Here is an 18,638-nt window from a genome sequence, read left to right on the forward strand (position 1 = left end):
AGACAGACCATACCATCTGCCCGTGACGCAGCCCAGTCTGCTCTCTTTCTCTCTCCTCTAATTAATTCCCCCTCCGGCGAACAAGGTGCTTAGAGAACTTGTCGCTCGGAGGATGCTGCTCTGCTCACCCCCAAAAAAGGAATGAGCCTCTACATTATTGAGGATATGATCAATCTTAAGCACCCTCTCTTAGCCTCTTAATCAGTCTGGCTTTTACCACCTAACTCTTTATCATTTTAAAAGGATAATTGATCATTAGAAAACCCTTTTGCAGTTACAGTGGGGCAAAAAAGTATTTAGTCAGCCACCAATTGTGCAAGTTCTCCCACTTAAAAAGATGAGGCCTGTAATTTTCATCATAGGTACACTTCAACAGACAAAATTAGAAGAAAAAAAATCCAGAAAATCACGCTGTAGGATTTTTAGTGAATTTATTTGCAATTTATGGTGGAAAATAAGTATTTGGTCAATAGCAAAAGTTTATCTCAATACTTTGTCATTGCCAACAAAGGGTACAGTGCCTTACGAAAGTATTCGGCCCCCTTGAACTTTGCGACCTTTTGCCACATTTCAGGCTTCAAACATAAAGATATAAAACTGTATTTCTTTGAAGAATCAACAACAAGTGGGACACAATCATGAAGTGGAATGACATTTATTGGATATTTCAAACTTTTTTAACAAATCAAAAACTGAAATCGGGCATTCAAAATTATTCAGCCCCCTTAAGTTAATACTTTGTAGCGCCACCTTTTGCTGCGATTACAGCTGTAAGTCGCTTGGGGTATGTCTCTATCAGTTTTGCACATCGAGAGACTGAAATGTTTACCCATTCCTCCTTGCAAAACAGCTCGAGCTCAGTGAGGTTGGATGGAGAGCATTTGTGAACAGCAGTTTTCAGTTCTTTCCACAGATTCTCGATTGGATTCAGGTCTGGACTTTGACTTGGCCATTCTAACACCTGGATATATTTATTTTTGAACCATTCCATTGTAGATTTTGCTTTATGTTTTGGATCATTGTCTTGTTGGAAGACAAATCTCCGTCCCAGTCTCAGGTCTTTTGCAGACTCCATCAGGTTTTCTTCCAGAATAGTCCTGTATTTGGCTCCATCCATCTTCCCATCAATTTTAACCATCTTCCCTGTCCCTGCTGAAGAAAAGCAAGCCCAAACCATGATGCTGCCACCACAATGTTTGACAGTGGGGATGGTGTGTTCAGGGTGATGAGCTGTGTTGCTTTTACGCCAAACATAACGTTTTGCATTGTTGCCAAAAAGTTCAATTTTGGTTTCATCTGACCAGAGCACCTTCGTCCACATGTTTGGTGTGTCTCCCAGGTGGCTTGTGGCAAACTTTAAACGACACTTTTTATGGATATCTTTAAGAAATGGCTTTCTTCTTGCCACTCTTCCATAAAGGCCAGATTTGTGCAATATACGACTGATTGTCCTATGGACAGAGTCTCCCACCTCAGCTGTAGATCTCTGCAGTTCATCCAGAGTGATCATGGGCCTCTTGGCTGCATCTCTGATCAGTCTTCTCCTTGTATGAGCTGAAAGTTTAGAGGGACGGCCAGGTCTTGGTAGATTTGCAGTGGTCTGATACTCCTTCCATTTCAATATTATCGCTTGCACAGTGCTCCTTGGGATGTTTAAAGCTTGGGAAATCTTTTTGTATCCAAATCCGGCTTTAAACTTCTTCACAACAGTATCTCGGACCTGCCTGGTGTGTTCCTTGTTCTTCATGATGTTCTCTGCGATTTTAATGGACCTCTGAGACTATCACAGTGCAGGTGCATTTATACAGAGACTTGATTACACACAGGTGGATTGTATTTATCATCATTAGCCATTTAGGTCAACATTCGATCATTCAGAGATCCTCACTGAACTTCTGGAGAGAGTTTGCTGCACTGAAAGTAAAGGGGCTGAATAATTTTGCACCCCAATTTTTCAGTTTTTGATTTGTTAAAAAAGTTTGAAATATCCAATAAATGTCGTTCCACTTCATGATTGTGTCCCACTTGTTGTTGATTCTTCACAAAAAAATAGTTTTATATCTTTGTTTGAAGCCTGAAATGTGGCAAAAGGTCGCAAAGTTCAAGGGGGCCGAATACTTTCGCAAGGCACTGTATATAAGAGGTCAAACGTTTTCTGTAAGTCTTCACAAGGTTTTCACACACTGTTGCTGGTATTTTTTCCCATTCCTCCATGCAGATCTCCTCTAGAGCAGTGATGTTTTGGGGCTGTTGCTGGACAACAGATTTTCAACTCCCTCCAAAGATTTTCTAATTGGTTGAGATCTGGAGACTGGCTAGGCCACTCCAGGTCCTTGAAATGCTTCTACGAAACCACTCCTTCGTTGCCCGGGCAGTGTGGTTGGGATCATTGTCATGCTGAAAGACCCAGCCACGTTCCATCTTCAATGCCCTTGTTGATGGTAGGCTTTGTTACTTTGGTCCCAGCTCATGTGGTTCTGGGATTTTTGCTCACCGTTCTTGTGATCATTTTGACCCCACGGGGTAAGATCTTGCGTGGAGCCCCAGATCGAGGGAGATTATCAGTGATCTTGTATGTCTTCCATTTCCTAATAATTTCTTCCACAGTTGATTTCTTCAAACCAAGCTGCGTATCTATTGCAGATTCAGTCTTCCCAGCCTGGTGCAGGTCTACAATTTTGTTTCTGGTGTCCTTTGACAGCTCTTTGGTCTTACCATAGTGGAGTTCGGAGTGTGACTGTTTGAGGTTGTGGACATGTGTCTTTTATACTGATAACAAGTTCAAACAGGTGCCATTAATACAGGTAACAAGGAGCCTCTTAAAGAAGAAGTTACAGGTCTGTGAGAGCCAGAAATCTTGCTTGTTTGTAGGTGACCAAATACTTACTTTCCACTATAATTTGCAAATAAATTCATAAAAAATCCTACAATGTGATTTTTCTGCAATTTTGTTTCTCCATTTTGTCTGTCATAGTTGAAGTGTTCCTATGATGAACATTATAGGCATCATCTTTTTAAGTGGGAGAACTTGCACAATTGGTGGCTGACAATACTTTTTTGCCCCACTGTATGTTAGCACAGCTGAAAACTGTTGTTGTCAATAAAGAAGGAATAAAACTGTCCTTCTTTAGACTAGTTGTATCTGGAGCATCAGCATTTGTGGATTTGATTACAGGCTCAAAATGGCCAGAAACAAAGCACTTTCTTCTGAAACTCGTCAGTCTATTCTTGTTCTGAGAAATGAAGGCTTATTCCATGTGAGAAATTGCCAAGAAACTGAAAATCTCATAATTTAAAATCCTCAAGCATACAAGTATTGTACACAAATTTAAAGATACAATTCTCGTTAATCCAGCAAGTGTCTGATTTCAAAAATGCTTTACAGCGAAAGCACTACAAACGATTGTTAGGTCACCACCAACTCACAGAAAAAGCTATTTTTCCAGCCAAAGATAGGAGTCACAAAAAGCACAAATGGAGATCAAATTAATCACTAACCTTTGATCTTCATCAGATGACACTCATAGGACTTCATGTTACACAATACATGTATGTTTTGTTCGATAAAGTGCATATTTATATCAAAAAATGTCATTTTACATTGGCGCGTTACATTCAGTAGTTCTAAAACATGCGGTGATTGTGCAGAGCGCCACATCAATTCACAGAAATACTCGTCATAAATGTTGATGGAAATACAAGTGTTATAAATGGAATTAGAGATATACTTCTCCTTAATGCAACCGCTGTGTCAGATTTCAAATAAACTTTACGGAAAAGCAAACCAAGCAATAATCTGTGTACAGCAGCCAAAAAGATATCCGCCATGTTGTGTAGTCCACATTGGTCAGAAATAGCATTATACATTTTCACTTACCTTTGATCTTCATCAGAATGCACTCTCAGGAATCCCAGTTCCACGATAAATGTTTAATTTGTTCGATAATGTCCATCATTTATGTCCAAATAGCTTCTTTTGTTAGCGCGTTTGGTAAACAATCCAAACGCGCGTTCAGGTCCAGCCGAACGTCGGACGAAAGTTCAAAAAGTGATATTGCAGCCCGTAGAAACTTGTCTAACTAAGTATAGAATCAATCTTTAGGATGTTTTTATCATAAATGTTCAATAATGTTCCAACCAGAGAATTCCTATGTCTGTAGAAAAGCAATGAAACGAGAGCTAACTCTCATAACCGTGCCTCAGAGCCTGTGGCACTGACACCTGGCTCAATCAGCTCTCATTTGCCCCCACTTAACAGTAGAAGCCTCAAACAAGGTTCTCAAGACTGTTGACATCTAGTGATAGCCTTAGGAAGTGCAATATGACCCCATTTACACTGTATATTGGAATGGCAAAGAGTTGAAAAACTACAAACCTCAGATTTCCCACTTCCTGGTTGGATTTTTCTCAGGTTTTCTCCTGCCATATGAGTTCTGTTATACTCGCAGACATCATTCAAACAGTTTTAGAAACGTCAGTGTTTTCTATCCAATAGTACTAATAATATGCATATATTAGCATCTGGGACAGAGTAACAGGCAGTTTATTCTGGGCACCTTATTCATCCAAGCTACTCAATACTGCCCCCCTGTCACCAAGAAGTTATAAGCTTTAAGTTGTTTGCCTCCTGTGGTGGAAGGATGAAAATTGAGGTTGAAAGAGAAATAAACTCTATTTCTTGTACTGCACTCAGTGCGCGTACACTCACAGAAACCCTCCCTACTGTTTAACGTAAATGAACCACCTCTGGTTCTACCTTGTTCAGTCTTTTATATGGCAGAGAGGCTAATGTGTTGTGACTGGTGTTATGTCTGTGTCCCCAGGCTGCAGGAGAAGGTCCAGGAGACCATTGAGGCGCTGCGCCTGGCTGGGATCAAGGTGTGGGTGCTGACCGGGGACAAGCACGAGACAGCGGTCAGTGTCAGCCTCTCCTGCGGCCACTTCCACCGCACCATGAACATCCTGGAGCTGGTGCAGCAGAAGTCTGACAACGAGTGTGCCGAGCAGCTCCGACAACTGGCAAGGAGGTAGGACACTTTTACTCACATCTTCCACCATGTTTCCCCATGATCTTCATGTCACTCACTCACTCAGTCTGTGATCCATGTTGTATGCTGGGTTGACTTGTCCACATGCCTTCATCAGCAGGTTGATGTATTCAGGGTAATCTACAAGTTTGGGTGCAATAAATAAGTATAGAAGTCAGAGATTAACCTCTTGCTCCTACCTGGCACGCAGGCGTCCCATCTAGAGATCTGGAAATGCAAATGCGCTACGCTAAATGCTAATAGTAATAGTTAAAACTCAAACGTTCATTAAAATACACATGCGGGGTATTGAATTAAAGCTACACTTGTTGTGAATCCAGGCAACAAGTCAGATTTTTAAAATTCTTTTCGGCGAAAGCATGAGAAGCTATTATCTGATAGCATGTAACACCCCAAAAGACCCGCAGGGGACGTAAACAAAATAATTAGCATAGTCGGCGCTACACAAACCGCACAATAAAATATAAAACATTCATTACCTTTGACCATCTTCTTTGTTGGCACTCCTCCTAGATGTCCCATAATAACTATTGGGTCTTTTTTTCGATTAAATCGGTCCATATATAGCCTAGATATCGATCTATGAAGACTGTGTGATAAACGAAAAAAAATAGCGTTTCATAACGTAACGTCATTTTTTTAAATTAAAAAAGTCGACGATAAACTTTCACAAAACACTTCGAAATACTTTTGTAATGCAACGTTAGGTATTAGTACACGTTAATAAGCGATAAAATTCATCAGGAGGCGATGTAAATTCTATAGGTGTCCGTCTGGAAAAAAATGTCAGGAGAAATCTCAACCAAAACATCCGGTCGGAGACCGGAGGGAATCGGTTCCCTTGTGTCGGTTTGACCAAGAATCAAAGCCGAAGCAAATGACAAGACTCTAGACATCGTGTGGAAGCTGTAGGTACTGCAACAATTCCTGGAAGTGGCGCATGGATATTTATTTCCATTTTCAGTGATCAGATTTTCCTGCACTTTTCGATGAAACGCACGTTCTGTTATAGTCACAGCAGTGATTTAACCAGTTTTATAAACGTCTGAGTGTTTTCTATCCACACATACTAATCATATGCATATACTATATTCCTGGCATGAGCAGCAGGGCGAAGAAATGTTGCGCGATTTTTAACAGAATGTTCGAAAAAGTATTTTTCATATTTAGTGTTAAGGACAGTGCTCCAATGTTCACACTACACAGTGATTCTCAGTGATTCTCAGTGATTCTGAGAATCACAGTGATTCTCTACATGCCAGAATGTTGTCAGAGCAGCTCTGGAACTTTCTGTTCTGTATCAGCACTGATTACAGTCCCTTTTTCAATGGTCCTTGGCTTATTAATGGTGAAGGGGGAGTCTCGGTGCAGGTCCCCTGGGGGGGAGATTCTCATTAGGCACGATGCGCTGCGGGTGACTCAGTTTGGAAAGCGGAGAAGAGTTGCCATAGCACTCGAACTGAATTTGAAAGATATTGATTTTTTTTGTGGAGGTAGTCACGACCCGAATCCTCCCACATACCACCCGTGCTGGGTGACAAATGATGGATATGGTTATGAGAAATCAAGACCATTAATGTTTTTATTAAATTCCATTTAAAATGGGTTGATTATGTTTGGAAATTATGCATAACCCTCCCAGTGATGGCCAATTTGTGAGATGTAGTGTGTGTAGGCTGTATAGTTATTTATACCTGCTCTCCTTTTTTTTTTTGTGTGTGTGTGGAAGGGGTGTGGTGGTAATTCATATCTTGGAGAGGAACTGGGGATTCCAAATATGTATATATGTGTGTTTGTCTAAAAACATCTGCTGTGTGTTTGTGTAGGATCAAAGAGGACCATGTGATCCAACATGGCCTGGTGGTGGACGGGGCCAGCCTGTCTCTGGCACTGCGGGGGCATGAGAAGCTCTTCATGGAGGTGTGCAAGAACTGCTCTGCCGTGCTCTGCTGCCGGATGGCGCCCCTGCAGAAGGCCAAGGCAAGTTCCCTTACTGTCACTGCTTCATGTCACTACTATTAGGGGTCTCCTTTATGAATGGAGCCAGAGAACGGCGCTATTCAGATTTTTCTCATGCTCTATCAAGAATTAAGAACACATGTCTAAAGATGATTGTCTACTAACAGGCTACAACTTATATTCTCATAGAGTTAACATACTGTATGATTAAAACAGTGCACTCTTACAACTCACTCACAACCAATGTTGGGGAACGTTACTTTTTTAAAGTAACTTGTTACTTTACAACATCACGGCCATTGAAAGTAACTTGGAACGTTACTTACTATGGAAAGTAACTAATTAGTTGTTACATTTCTTTTGCATAACCAAAAAGAAAACCCTCTGAAGACATGTTGATCATTCTTATGCCCAGTAGAGGTAACATTAGCACACAACGTCTGTATCACTCTGTGCTATACCAACTCATGTAACAATGACAGACGCAATATCTCCTTTACAATACTTAAATACATATGTAAAGGGAGAGCTCAAATAGCTAACAAGGACAACTGGCAACCAATCTGTTGTACCTAATACGAACTGGGTTATATGTAAATTATATGTAAAACAAGGCCTGTACGACTACATTGAACTTTTAGTGCCCTTTTAACGTAAGCTAGCGAGCTACGTCATATCAAGCCTGTTGTCTGGTTTGCTTGGTTATCTAGCTAATAGCCAATGCCATGGCAAGGAAGGTAGGAATTAAGCTAGCCTGTTATGCTAGCGACGATGCTAACAGTTCAGCTATCTAGCTAACATTAGCAAGCTAAATACATGGATCGCAGTCTGGCTTGCCCTGGCAGGTGTGTACAGCAGTTACAGCATGGTCACTATTATTATATTCTACATCTTGCTAGCTAGCTAGCTAGCTAGCAACATTAGCGAAGCCAGCTGCACAGTCACATATTGGCTAGCGTAAACTCATACATCGCCTTGGTCCGTACAATTGCCCTTATTTTAGTGCCCCCAAATACGTAATACTTCCAGATCAACTGTAATGTCAATACCTTTAAAGCACAATTTCTCTCCTTTCCAAAATAATCAATTACATGACCTAAACACTGCCCGTTGCTGCATAATTCAAGCAGGCAATGAGCCCTGTTGGGGCGGGTTGGGAAGCAAAACTAATGCGTGATAGTGAGACGGAGAGATGTGTGGGGAAAATAGCTTTTTTTTCACTCGATCTGTCCAACTTATCGCCTCAAATGTAAATAAAACACTAAAGTTTATATAATGTGTCATTACATACCTATTTGAAGGTTTGTGTCGAATTTGAATCGGGTTTTTAGGGCGGTGCTAAAGTGATCTTAGAAATAAACAGCGGCTTTGAGAAGGATGATGGCATGCAATGACTCAAAAAAAATGACTAGAATGACTAAAATGACATTTTTTATCCAAGATGGCATAGCAGTTCAGACGTCTTTTTGTCCTCGTCGTGTCCCATATATATATATATATATATATACACACACACACACAACTTTTTTCACATACATTTTTTAAATTTTCCATAAACTCATCTTCAAAACACTCTCCTGCTACCCGCCTCATCAATTTATATTTATAAAAAGTATTATTTACCTCAAATCTGTAATCCTCCGAGAAGCTAGCCAGGAGCTAGCCAGGAGCTAATCCAGAAGCTCGTTCAGAAGCTAGTTAGCTTCTTTACTGGCAAATAGTTTATATTAAGCTAACCACTGTTTGTGGTCATCAGCTGTCCTTTAGCTCGAAAATCGATCGGCAGTTTTGTACGGCGCAGTGCGGCTCGGAACGGAACATACCGGACCAATTTTTCTCTCCATGTCCCTGGATTTCAACCGCAAATTCTGGACATTCATACCTGGATCTCACAGCTAGCTAGCTGCTATCCATGTGACTATCGGCTTTCGTCGATTCCGGAGCAAACATCAATTATTCCGGAGCTAGCCAGCTGAAGAGTTCCATCAATCACTCCTGGGCTGCAGTCACTATCCGGACCCATTTTATTGCCTACGCGGAGCCCCACCGGGCCTTCACAACTGGACTGCCGATGTTATCTACCCGAAGGAGTTATCCGACTGGCTCCTCCATCGCAACGTTACCTGAACGCCCAGCTGCGGCCTGCTAACCGTTGGCTGTCTTATCGGCTGCTATCTGAATAGACAATTGGACTATTTATTTATTTAATAATATAATAATAATAATATATGCCATTTAGCAGACGCTTTTATCCAAAGCGACTTACAGTCATGTGTGCATACATTCTACGTATGGGTGGTCCCGGGGATCGAACCCACTACCCTGGCGTTACAAGCGCCATGCTCTACCAACTGAGCTACACAGGAGTTAAATAACTATTTATTTAACTATAACTCTATAACTATAGCCTCTATAACTATATCTATTGTTTTTATTTTTGTTGTTGTGTGATTTGGATTAATCCCCTCTACCACAAAGAACCCCACTAACCTACTGACGGGAACGCAAGAGGTGGCTAATTACAGACCTCCATCCTATGCTAGCTTGCTACCGATGGCTGGCTAGCTGTCTAAATCGCCGTGACCCCCAACCAACCTCTCCACTCACCGGACCCTTTTGATCACGCGACTAAGCATGCCTCTCCTTAATGTCAATATGCCTTGTCCATTGCTGTTCTGGTTAGTGTTTATTGGCTTATTTCACTGTAGAGCCTCTAGTCCTGCTCACTATACCTTATCCAACCTATTAGTTCCACCACCCACACATGCAATGACATCTCCTGGTTTCAATGATGTTTCTAGAGACAATATCTCTCTCTTCATCACTCAATACCTAGGTTTACCTCCACTGTATTCACATCCTACCATACCTTTGTCTGTACATTATACCTTGATGCTATTTTATCGCCCTCAGAAACCTCTTTTTACTCTCTGTTCCAGACGTTCTAGACGACCAATTCTTATTGCTTTTAGCCGCACCCTTATTCGCTCCTACTCTGTTCCTCTGGCGATGTAGAGGTGAATCCAGGCCCTGCAGTGCCTAGCCCACTCCTATTCCCCAGGCGCTCTCTTTTGACGACTTCTGTAACCGTAATAGCCTTGATTTCATGCATGTTAACATTAGAAGCCTCCTCCCTAAATTTGTTCTATTCACTGCTTTAGCTGTGTCTGAATCCTGGCTTAGGAAGACCACCAAAAATTCTAAAATTTTAATTCCAAACTACAACATTTTCAGACAAGATAGAACTGCCAAAGGGGGCGGTGTTGCAATCTACTGCAAAGATAGCCTGCAGAGTTCTGTCCTACTATCCATGTCTGTACCCAAACAATTTGAACTTCTACTTTTAAAAATCCACCTCTCTAAAAACAAGTCTCACCGTTGCCGCCTACTATAGACCACCCTCTGCCCCCAGCTGTGCTCTGGACACCATATGTGAACTGATTGCCCCCCATCTATCTTCAGAGCTCGTGCTGCTAGGCGACCTAAACTGGAACATGCTTAACACCCCAGCCATCCTACAATCTAAACTTGATGCCCTCAATCTCACACAAATTATCAATGAACCTACCAGGTACCTCCCCAAAGCCTTAAACACGGGCGCCCTCATAGATATCATCCTAACCAACTTGCCCTCTAAATGCACCTCTGCTGTCTTCAACCAAGATCTCAGTGATCACTGCCTCATTGCCTGCATACGTAATGGGTCAGCGGTCAACTGATATTGATCTCATCCCGTCAGTAGAGGATGCCTGGATATTTTTTTTAAATGCCTTCCTAACCATCTTAAATAAACATGCCCCATTCAAGAAATTTAGAACCAGGAACAAATATAGCCCTTGGTTCTCCCCAGACCTGACTGCCCTTAACCAACACAAAAACATCCTATGGCGTTCTGCATTAGCATCGAACAGCCCCCGTGATATGCAGCTTTTCAGGGAAGCTAGAAAACATTATACACAGGCAGTTAGAAAAGCCACGGCTATCTTTTTCAAGCAGAAATTTGCTTCCTGCAACACTAAAAGTGTAAAGTCCATGGAGAATAAGAACACCTCCACCCAGCTGCCCACTGCACTGAAGATGGGAAACACTGTCACCACTGATAAATCCACCATAATTGAGAATTTCAATAAGCATTTTTCTATGGCTGGCCATGCTTTCCACCTGGCTACTCCTACCCCGGTCAACAGCACTGCACCCCCCACAGCAACTCGCCCAAGCCTTCCCCATTTCTCCTTCTCCCAAATCCGTTCAGCTGGTGTTTAGTTTTAGTTTAGTTTATTTTATTTTTACAGGGACAGTGCACATTAATCAACGTTTCAGTAAAAGTGCCGGTTTTAGCCAGCCGGCTAATTTTCAACCGCAGTCCCTGGGCAGGTTATTAAAAACAATTACAATATAGACAATAGCACCATAGAACAAGCAAGACATAGCAACATAGGACAAGCAAGACATAGCATACAGACAGAGCAACATAGAACAAAAAGCAGCAAAACAAAATTCATAAAAGCAACATAGTGTTTCCACACCTCACAAGCTACAGACAACATGGAAAGCGGCAACACACAGCTAGGGACCATGTTCACAAATCTGATTGACCTTTAGCCAGGTCTTCAAGCATTTTGTGAAAGTATGATATGTGGTGCAGTTATGTGTGTCTGATGGCAGTGTATTCCAGACATGGGAAGCTCTCACAGAGAATGCAGATTTACTAAAGGTGCTTTTCCTTAGGGGAACTATACTGTTCTGAAAGAGTTGCAAAATCTGGACCCCTACAAATCAGCAGGGCTAGACAATCTGGACCCTTTCTTTCTAAAATGATCTGCCGAAATTGTTGCCACCCCTATTACTAGCCTGTTCAACATCTCTTTCCTGTCGTCTGAGATTCCCAAAGATTGGAAAGCAGCTGCGGTCATCCCCCCCCTTCAAAGGGGGGGGGGACACTCTTGACCCAAACTGCTACAGACCCATATCTATCCTACCATGCCTTTCTAAGGTCTTCGAAAGCCAAGTCAACAAACAGATTACCGACCATTTTGAATCTCACCATACCTTTTCTGCTATGCAATCTGGTTTCGAGCTGGTCATGGGTGCACCTCAGCCACGCTCAAGGTCTTAAATGATATCTTAACCGCCATCGATAAGAAACATTACTGTGCAGCCGTATTCATTGATCTGGCCAAGGCTTTCGACTCTGTCAATCACCACATCCTCATCGGCAGACTCGACAGCCTTGGTTTCTCAAATGATTGCCTCGCCTGGTTCACCAACTACTTCTCTGATAGAGTTCAGTGTGTCAAATCGGAGGGTCTGCTGTCCGGACCTCTGGCAGTCTCTATGGGGGTGCCACAGGGTTCAATTCTTGGACCGACTCTCTTCTCTGTATACATCAATGAGGTCGCTCTTGCTGCTGGTGAGTCTCTGATCCACCTCTACGTAGACGACACCATTCTGTATACTTTTGGCCCTTCTTTGGACACTGTGTTAACAACCCTCCAGGCAAGCTTCAATGCCATACAACTCTCCTTCCGTGGCCTCCAATTGCTCTTAAATACAAGTAAAACTAAATGCATGCTCTTCAACCGATCACTACCTGAACCTGCCCGCCTGTCCAACATCACTACTCTGGACGGCTCTGACTTAGAATACGTGGACAACTACAAATACTTAGGTGTCTGGTTAGACTGTAAACTCTCCTTCCAGACCCATATCAAACATCTCCAATCCAAAGTTAAATCTAGAATTGGCTTCCTATTTCGTAAACAAAGCATCCTTCACTCATGCTGCCAAACATACCCTTGTAAAACTGACCATCCTACCAATCCTCGACTTTGGCGATGTCATTTAAAAAATAGCCTCCAATACCCTACTCAACAAATTGGATGCAGTCTATCACAGTGCAATCCGTTTTGTCACCAAAGCCCCATATACTACCCACCATTGCGACCTGTACGCTCTCGTTGGCTGGCCCTCGCTTCATACTCATCGCCAAACCCACTGGCTCCACGTCATCTACAAGACCCTGCTAGGTAAAGTCCCCCCTTATCTCTGCTCGCTGGTCACCATAGCATCTCCCACCTGTAGCACACGCTCCAGCAGGTATATCTCTCTATTCACCCCCAAAACCAATTCTTTCTTTGGCCGCCTCTCCTTCCAGTTCTCTGCTGCCAATGACTGGAACGAACTACAAAAATCTCTGAAACTGGAAACACTTATCTCCCTCACCAACTGTCAGAGCAGCTCACAGATTACTGCACCTGTACATAGCCCACCTATAATTTAGCCCAAACAACTACCTCTTTCCCTAATGTATTTATTTTATTTATTTATTTAGCTCCTTTGCACCCCATTATTTTTATTTCTACTTTGCACATTCTTCCATTGCAAATCTACCATTCCAGTGTTTTACTTGCTATATTGTCATTACTTTGCCACCATGGACTTTTTTTTCCCTTTACTTCCCTTTACCTCCCTTATCTCACCTCATTTGCTCACATCGTATATAGACTTGTTTATACTGTATTATTGACTGTATGTTTGTTTTACTCCATGTGTCGTTGTATGTGTCGAACTGCTTTGCTTTATCTTGGCCAGGTCGCAATTGTAAATGAGAACTTGTTCTCAACTTGCCTACCTGGTTAAATAAAGGTGAAATAAAAATACCCCTACCCCCGTCACTGTCCATTTCTTGTTTTTAAAGGATGAGAGTAGGGGATGAGATTGTAAGACAGAAATAGTTGCTTTATGTGTGCTGTACGTTACGACATGACACGTCCTGATGTAACGGAGGGTCTGTTTTTTTCAACTTTTCTCATACTATAGAGCCATTACCATTTAAATCAACACTTGAATAGAAACCTAGTTCACACCCCAGATTTTGAAGTCAACACAGTCGCTACAGTCCCATTAGTTTTCTTTGTAGCCTCGTTTGAATGTTGCGGTTGAGCACATTTGCACGGAATGGGGTGAGTTTACGTTACCTAACAACGTGACATTTCATTTCTGGAGGAGGTGGAAACTCAATTCGAACTAGCCCACCAAGGCCAACCCGGATTCACTTCAGTGCCAATGGAAACAGGTCTTTAGTGCCCTTTCCTTTATGTTTATGGTGAAGATGGAGCTGGAGAAATAAGAAAGAAAAAGCTAAATAATATTGTTACAGTTACAACTTACTTATTAGAAAAGGTAACTAAGTAACTGATTACTTAAATTGAAAAACTAACATTACTTTTTGTGGTAATCTGAGTACTCTAACCCGTTACCTTGTAAAGCATTACCCCCAACACTGCTCACAACAGTGTGCGCTCTTGCATGACATGTACAAATTAAATTGTCTTAGCTATTCATCTTAGGAAGTTATTTCAGTTTTATATTTTGCTTTCTCTGCTTTTTGTATTAGTGATCAGTGCTGTGGAGGGTAGATTATCTGACCAGTGCTGTGATTTTTGTCTGCAGTGTTACATTAAAGGTTAATTTCTGTGGACTTGCTCCTGGTCTCATTTAGACTGCTTATTAATTAGTATTTTATGCTGCTTGGCAGGTGGTGAGATTACTGAAAACATCTCCAGAGAAACCCATCACTTTAGCTATTGGGGATGGAGCCAATGATGTCAGCATGATTCAAGAAGCCCATGTTGGCATAGGTAAATTCTTCACCCCATCAAATTACAATAGGGTCATTCCATCTCCAAAAAGCACAAGAAAGAGGATTTTGATGCCCACCATCTCAGATTGTTCTAAAATCGTTTCTGTTAAGATTAGCATTCCCCCAAAAATATTTTGTTTAAATATAATTTGGTCTCTGACAAATTAAGCTGCACCCAAATTGGCCATTTTAATTTATAGGATTCATATCATATTCAATAAATATAGTACCAAGCATCTGATTTGGACCAAACTTTATTCTTACAATGAATTAGACATGAGGAATCCAAAGAAATGGTCGAAAGCCACCCACAGACCTACCCACATCCCACGACAAATATCATCCCAACAAAGAGTATATAGAATGTATCGGTTCTCTGTTTGACAAGTAGTATGGCGCTGCGGGTCAGAGCATTGTTTTTTTCATACTATGTAATGTATTCAGTGGGGATTTTTTTTCTGTTCATAGAAATTAGTCATTGTAGTCGTTGGGTTTATGTCCCATCATACATCCTGATATTACCAGGTTCTGACCACTAGATGGTGCTGTTCCTGCTATTAGGTGATATATTTGTTTAAGAACCCCCCTGCCTTGTTAAAGGGATCATTCACCCAAATTACTAAATTGCATTATTGTTTTTTTTTACCCTGTAAGCAGTCTATGGACCAGATATGACAGCAACTCATGCTTTGCCAGGTCAAGGTAAACAGTGCAAGTCAATGGTACGTAATATTATAATTTGCGAGCTTTATGTCCATATCATCATGTCCAAATTTAAAGTATCTAAAAATGGATTGTGTAACTCAATGATGTTACTTATAGATGATTTGGATATGAAGCATGGAAATGCTAATATAGGTACCATTGACTTGCATTGGATTTGTGCTACAAATGCAAAACATTTAGTCTTTGAAACAGTGGCCAGGTAAACAACTATAGTGTGGGTTGCTCCCATACCTGGTCCATAGACTGCTTACGGGGTAAGAAAAACAATATGTAATTGGGATGAACGGTCGCTTTAACAATGGGGAGTTCTTTATCTTCTTGGAACTACTGCTCCCGGATCTGGGACAATTGTCATCAACTAGCATAACGCAACAGACAAAAAATATTACTAGAAAATATTCATATTCATGAAATCACAAGTGAAATATATTGAAACATAGCTTAGCTTAGCCTTTTGTTAATCACCCTGTCATCTCAGATTTTGAAATTATGCTTTACAGCCAAAGCAAGACAAGCATTTGTGTAAGTTTATTGATAGCCTAGCATAGCATTATGCCTAGCTAGCAGCAGGCAGCTTGGTCACAAATTAGAAAAGCAATCAAATTAAATCGTTTACCTTTGATGAGCTTCAGATGTTTTCACTCATGAGACTCCCAGTTAGATAGCAAATGTTCCTTTTTTTCCATAAAGATTATTTATGTAACCGAAATAGCTCCGTTTGTTCTTCACGTTTTCGACCGGAAATTGCGGTCACGACAACGCCGAAAAATATTCGAAATTAGATCCATAATATCGACAAACATGGCAAATGTTTTTTATAATCAATCCTCAAGGTGTTTTTCAAATATCTATTCGATAATATATCAACCGGGTCAGTTGGTTCCTTAGTAGGCGCGAGAGAAACAATGGCCGCATTTGTCTATATTACGCACATATCACTCTGAGAGCCACCAGCTGACCACTGATGCAATGTTGTTGCTCACACTCATTTTTTTGTCTTGTGACACTAGACACATTAAGGAAGCCATAGAAAAAGGAATCTGGTTGATATCCCTTTCACTGCTCAATAGGGACGCATAGGAACGCAGAGGTTTCTAAATAAGAGTCACTTCCTGATTGGATTTTTCTCAGGCTTTCGCCTGCAATATCAGTTCTGTTATACTCGCAGACAATATTTTTACAGTTTTGGAAACTTTAGTGTTTTCTATCCTAAGCTGTCAATTATGCATATTCTATTATCTGGTCCTGAAAAATAGCCGTTTACTTTGGGAATGTTATTTTTTCCAAAAATGAAAATAGTGCCCCCTAGTTTCAAGAGGTTAAATGTGTTGTTGCCTAATAGCAGGAACAGCACCATCTAGTGGTCAGAACCTGGAAATATCAGGATGTAGGATGGAACATAAACTTTCAATGACACATTTCTGTGAACAGGGAAAAACCAAATTCACTGAGAATACATTACATAGGATGAAGAAACAATACTCCGAGCCGCAGCTTCATACCACTTGTTAAACATTGAGAACTAATGGCTTTTGACTACTTCTTTGGATTCCTCAAGTCTTACTTATTAATAGAAAAACATTTGGTCCATATTGGATGTTAAATACTATAATGATTGAATATTATCTGATACCTATAAATTAAAATTGACAATTTGGGTGCAATCAATTAGCTTAATTTCTCAGATCTAATTTTATTTCTACAAAATGTTTCATGACTGCTTAGTTTCTGTAGTTAGATGCATAACATATTTCAGAACAATCTGATATGGTGGGTGTCATGGCTTTCTGAAATGACATGGAATGTCCCACTAATCAATTAGTCAATATTGTATTTTGTTTGTAGTTTCAATACAAGGTGGCTAATAACAGACCTTTTCATTTTTTTCAGGAATTATGGGCAAGGAGGGAAGACAAGCAGTACAAAACAGTGACTATGCAATAGCGAGGTTTAAATTCCTTTCCAAATTGCTGCTTGTCCATGGCCACTTCTACTACATTAGAATAGCAACCCTTGTACAGTACTTTTTTTACAAGGTGAGTTCGATGTTTAAGGATGCTTTGCAGTGCCCTATACAATGAAAACCAATACAGGAGCTAGATGTTATTGTCTCAGGTCTAAATCCCTTTTTGTCTTCTTTTAGAATGTGTGCTTTATTACGCCCCAGTTTTTATACCAGTTCTTCTGTCTGTTTTCACAACAAGTAAGTGTCTTTCAATGTCTCATTAGTTCTATTTGTTCATTTTTTGTGGTCCCTTATTACTGTTGCATCAGTGTAGTGTGTTCTGTGTGATAAACATCCTTGTTGTTCTGAAGGTACCACGTGTAGCTTTATCTCCACTGAGGGATCAACAACTCAAACTGTCCAGCTTTGGATCATCAACATACAGTATAAATTAGCCAAATATCGTCACCAGTTGATGCTGGATAAAGAACGGAAGTGATTTTTTTTGGCAGGTGTATGTGCTGTGCTGTACATGGCCCGGGGTTATGTGGCAACCTTGTCCTACCTCATTTTTGTGTCCCTGTTTCCCCAGACTCTGTATGACAGCGTCTACCTGACACTCTACAACATCTGTTTCACCTCTCTGCCCATACTGGTGTACAGCCTGTTTGAGCAACTGGTCCATCCTCATGTGCTGCAGAGTAAGCCAGTGCTCTACAGGTAGGAAATGGTGTTCTATTTGACATTTTTTTCCCCCATACAGAATGAGGCTGTACCTCCATTAGATGCATTTACCTGAAAACACAACAAGCATTTGATAACGTACAGTACCATCCGTTTTTGTCCCTCTACACCAACAGAGACATCAGCAAGAACTCTCTCCTCTCCTTCAAGACCTTTTTGTACTGGACACTGCTGGGCTTCTGCCATGCATTTGCCTTCTTCTTTGGTTCCTACATCCTGATGGGGGAGGACACGTCTCTCATGGGGAATGGACAGGTGAGGGTGGCTGTACTGTACCATCTGCTCTACCTCTGGTAGTGATCTGCTTGGAGGAGGGAGGGCCAGAGATCCACCTGGATTGGCCTGACAGGGAACCTGACTTTGAACCTGATTGTGAATGTTCTGTACAGATCTCTGGGAATATTGATTGGGTGTTTTACCAAGACAGTAATATGAAATATTGATATTTCAGTTTGTTAGGCAGTGTGATGGCAGTAAGTTCTAGACGGTTCCAGGAGGCTGCCTGTGTTGTTGTGGTTGTCTGTGTCAGTCTTTCTACTAGAGCAGAGGTGGGAACGGACTCAATTTACTTTAA

The 18,638-nt window shown here is 41.2% G+C and overlaps 1 protein-coding gene across 3 annotated transcripts in view; it reads left to right on the plus strand.

The window, feature by feature from the left end:
• LOC123996905 (phospholipid-transporting ATPase IF-like) overlaps positions 1-18,638 on the plus strand; it is a 44,169-nt gene that overhangs the window by 15,606 nt on the left and 9,925 nt on the right. For all 3 annotated transcript variants that reach the window (XM_046300730.1, XM_046300731.1, XM_046300729.1), the window contains exons 19-25: positions 4,824-5,027; positions 6,875-7,028; positions 14,545-14,647; positions 17,266-17,411; positions 17,519-17,578; positions 17,913-18,040; positions 18,181-18,319. In XM_046300730.1, coding sequence (XP_046156686.1) covers positions 4,824-5,027; positions 6,875-7,028; positions 14,545-14,647; positions 17,266-17,411; positions 17,519-17,578; positions 17,913-18,040; positions 18,181-18,319 — 934 coding nt within the window. The remainder of the gene's footprint in view (positions 1-4,823; positions 5,028-6,874; positions 7,029-14,544; positions 14,648-17,265; positions 17,412-17,518; positions 17,579-17,912; positions 18,041-18,180; positions 18,320-18,638) is intronic.

The sequence above is a fragment of the Oncorhynchus gorbuscha genome, linkage group LG15 (genome assembly GCF_021184085.1).
Source record: "Oncorhynchus gorbuscha isolate QuinsamMale2020 ecotype Even-year linkage group LG15, OgorEven_v1.0, whole genome shotgun sequence".
NCBI classification, from domain to species: domain Eukaryota; kingdom Metazoa; phylum Chordata; class Actinopteri; order Salmoniformes; family Salmonidae; genus Oncorhynchus; species Oncorhynchus gorbuscha.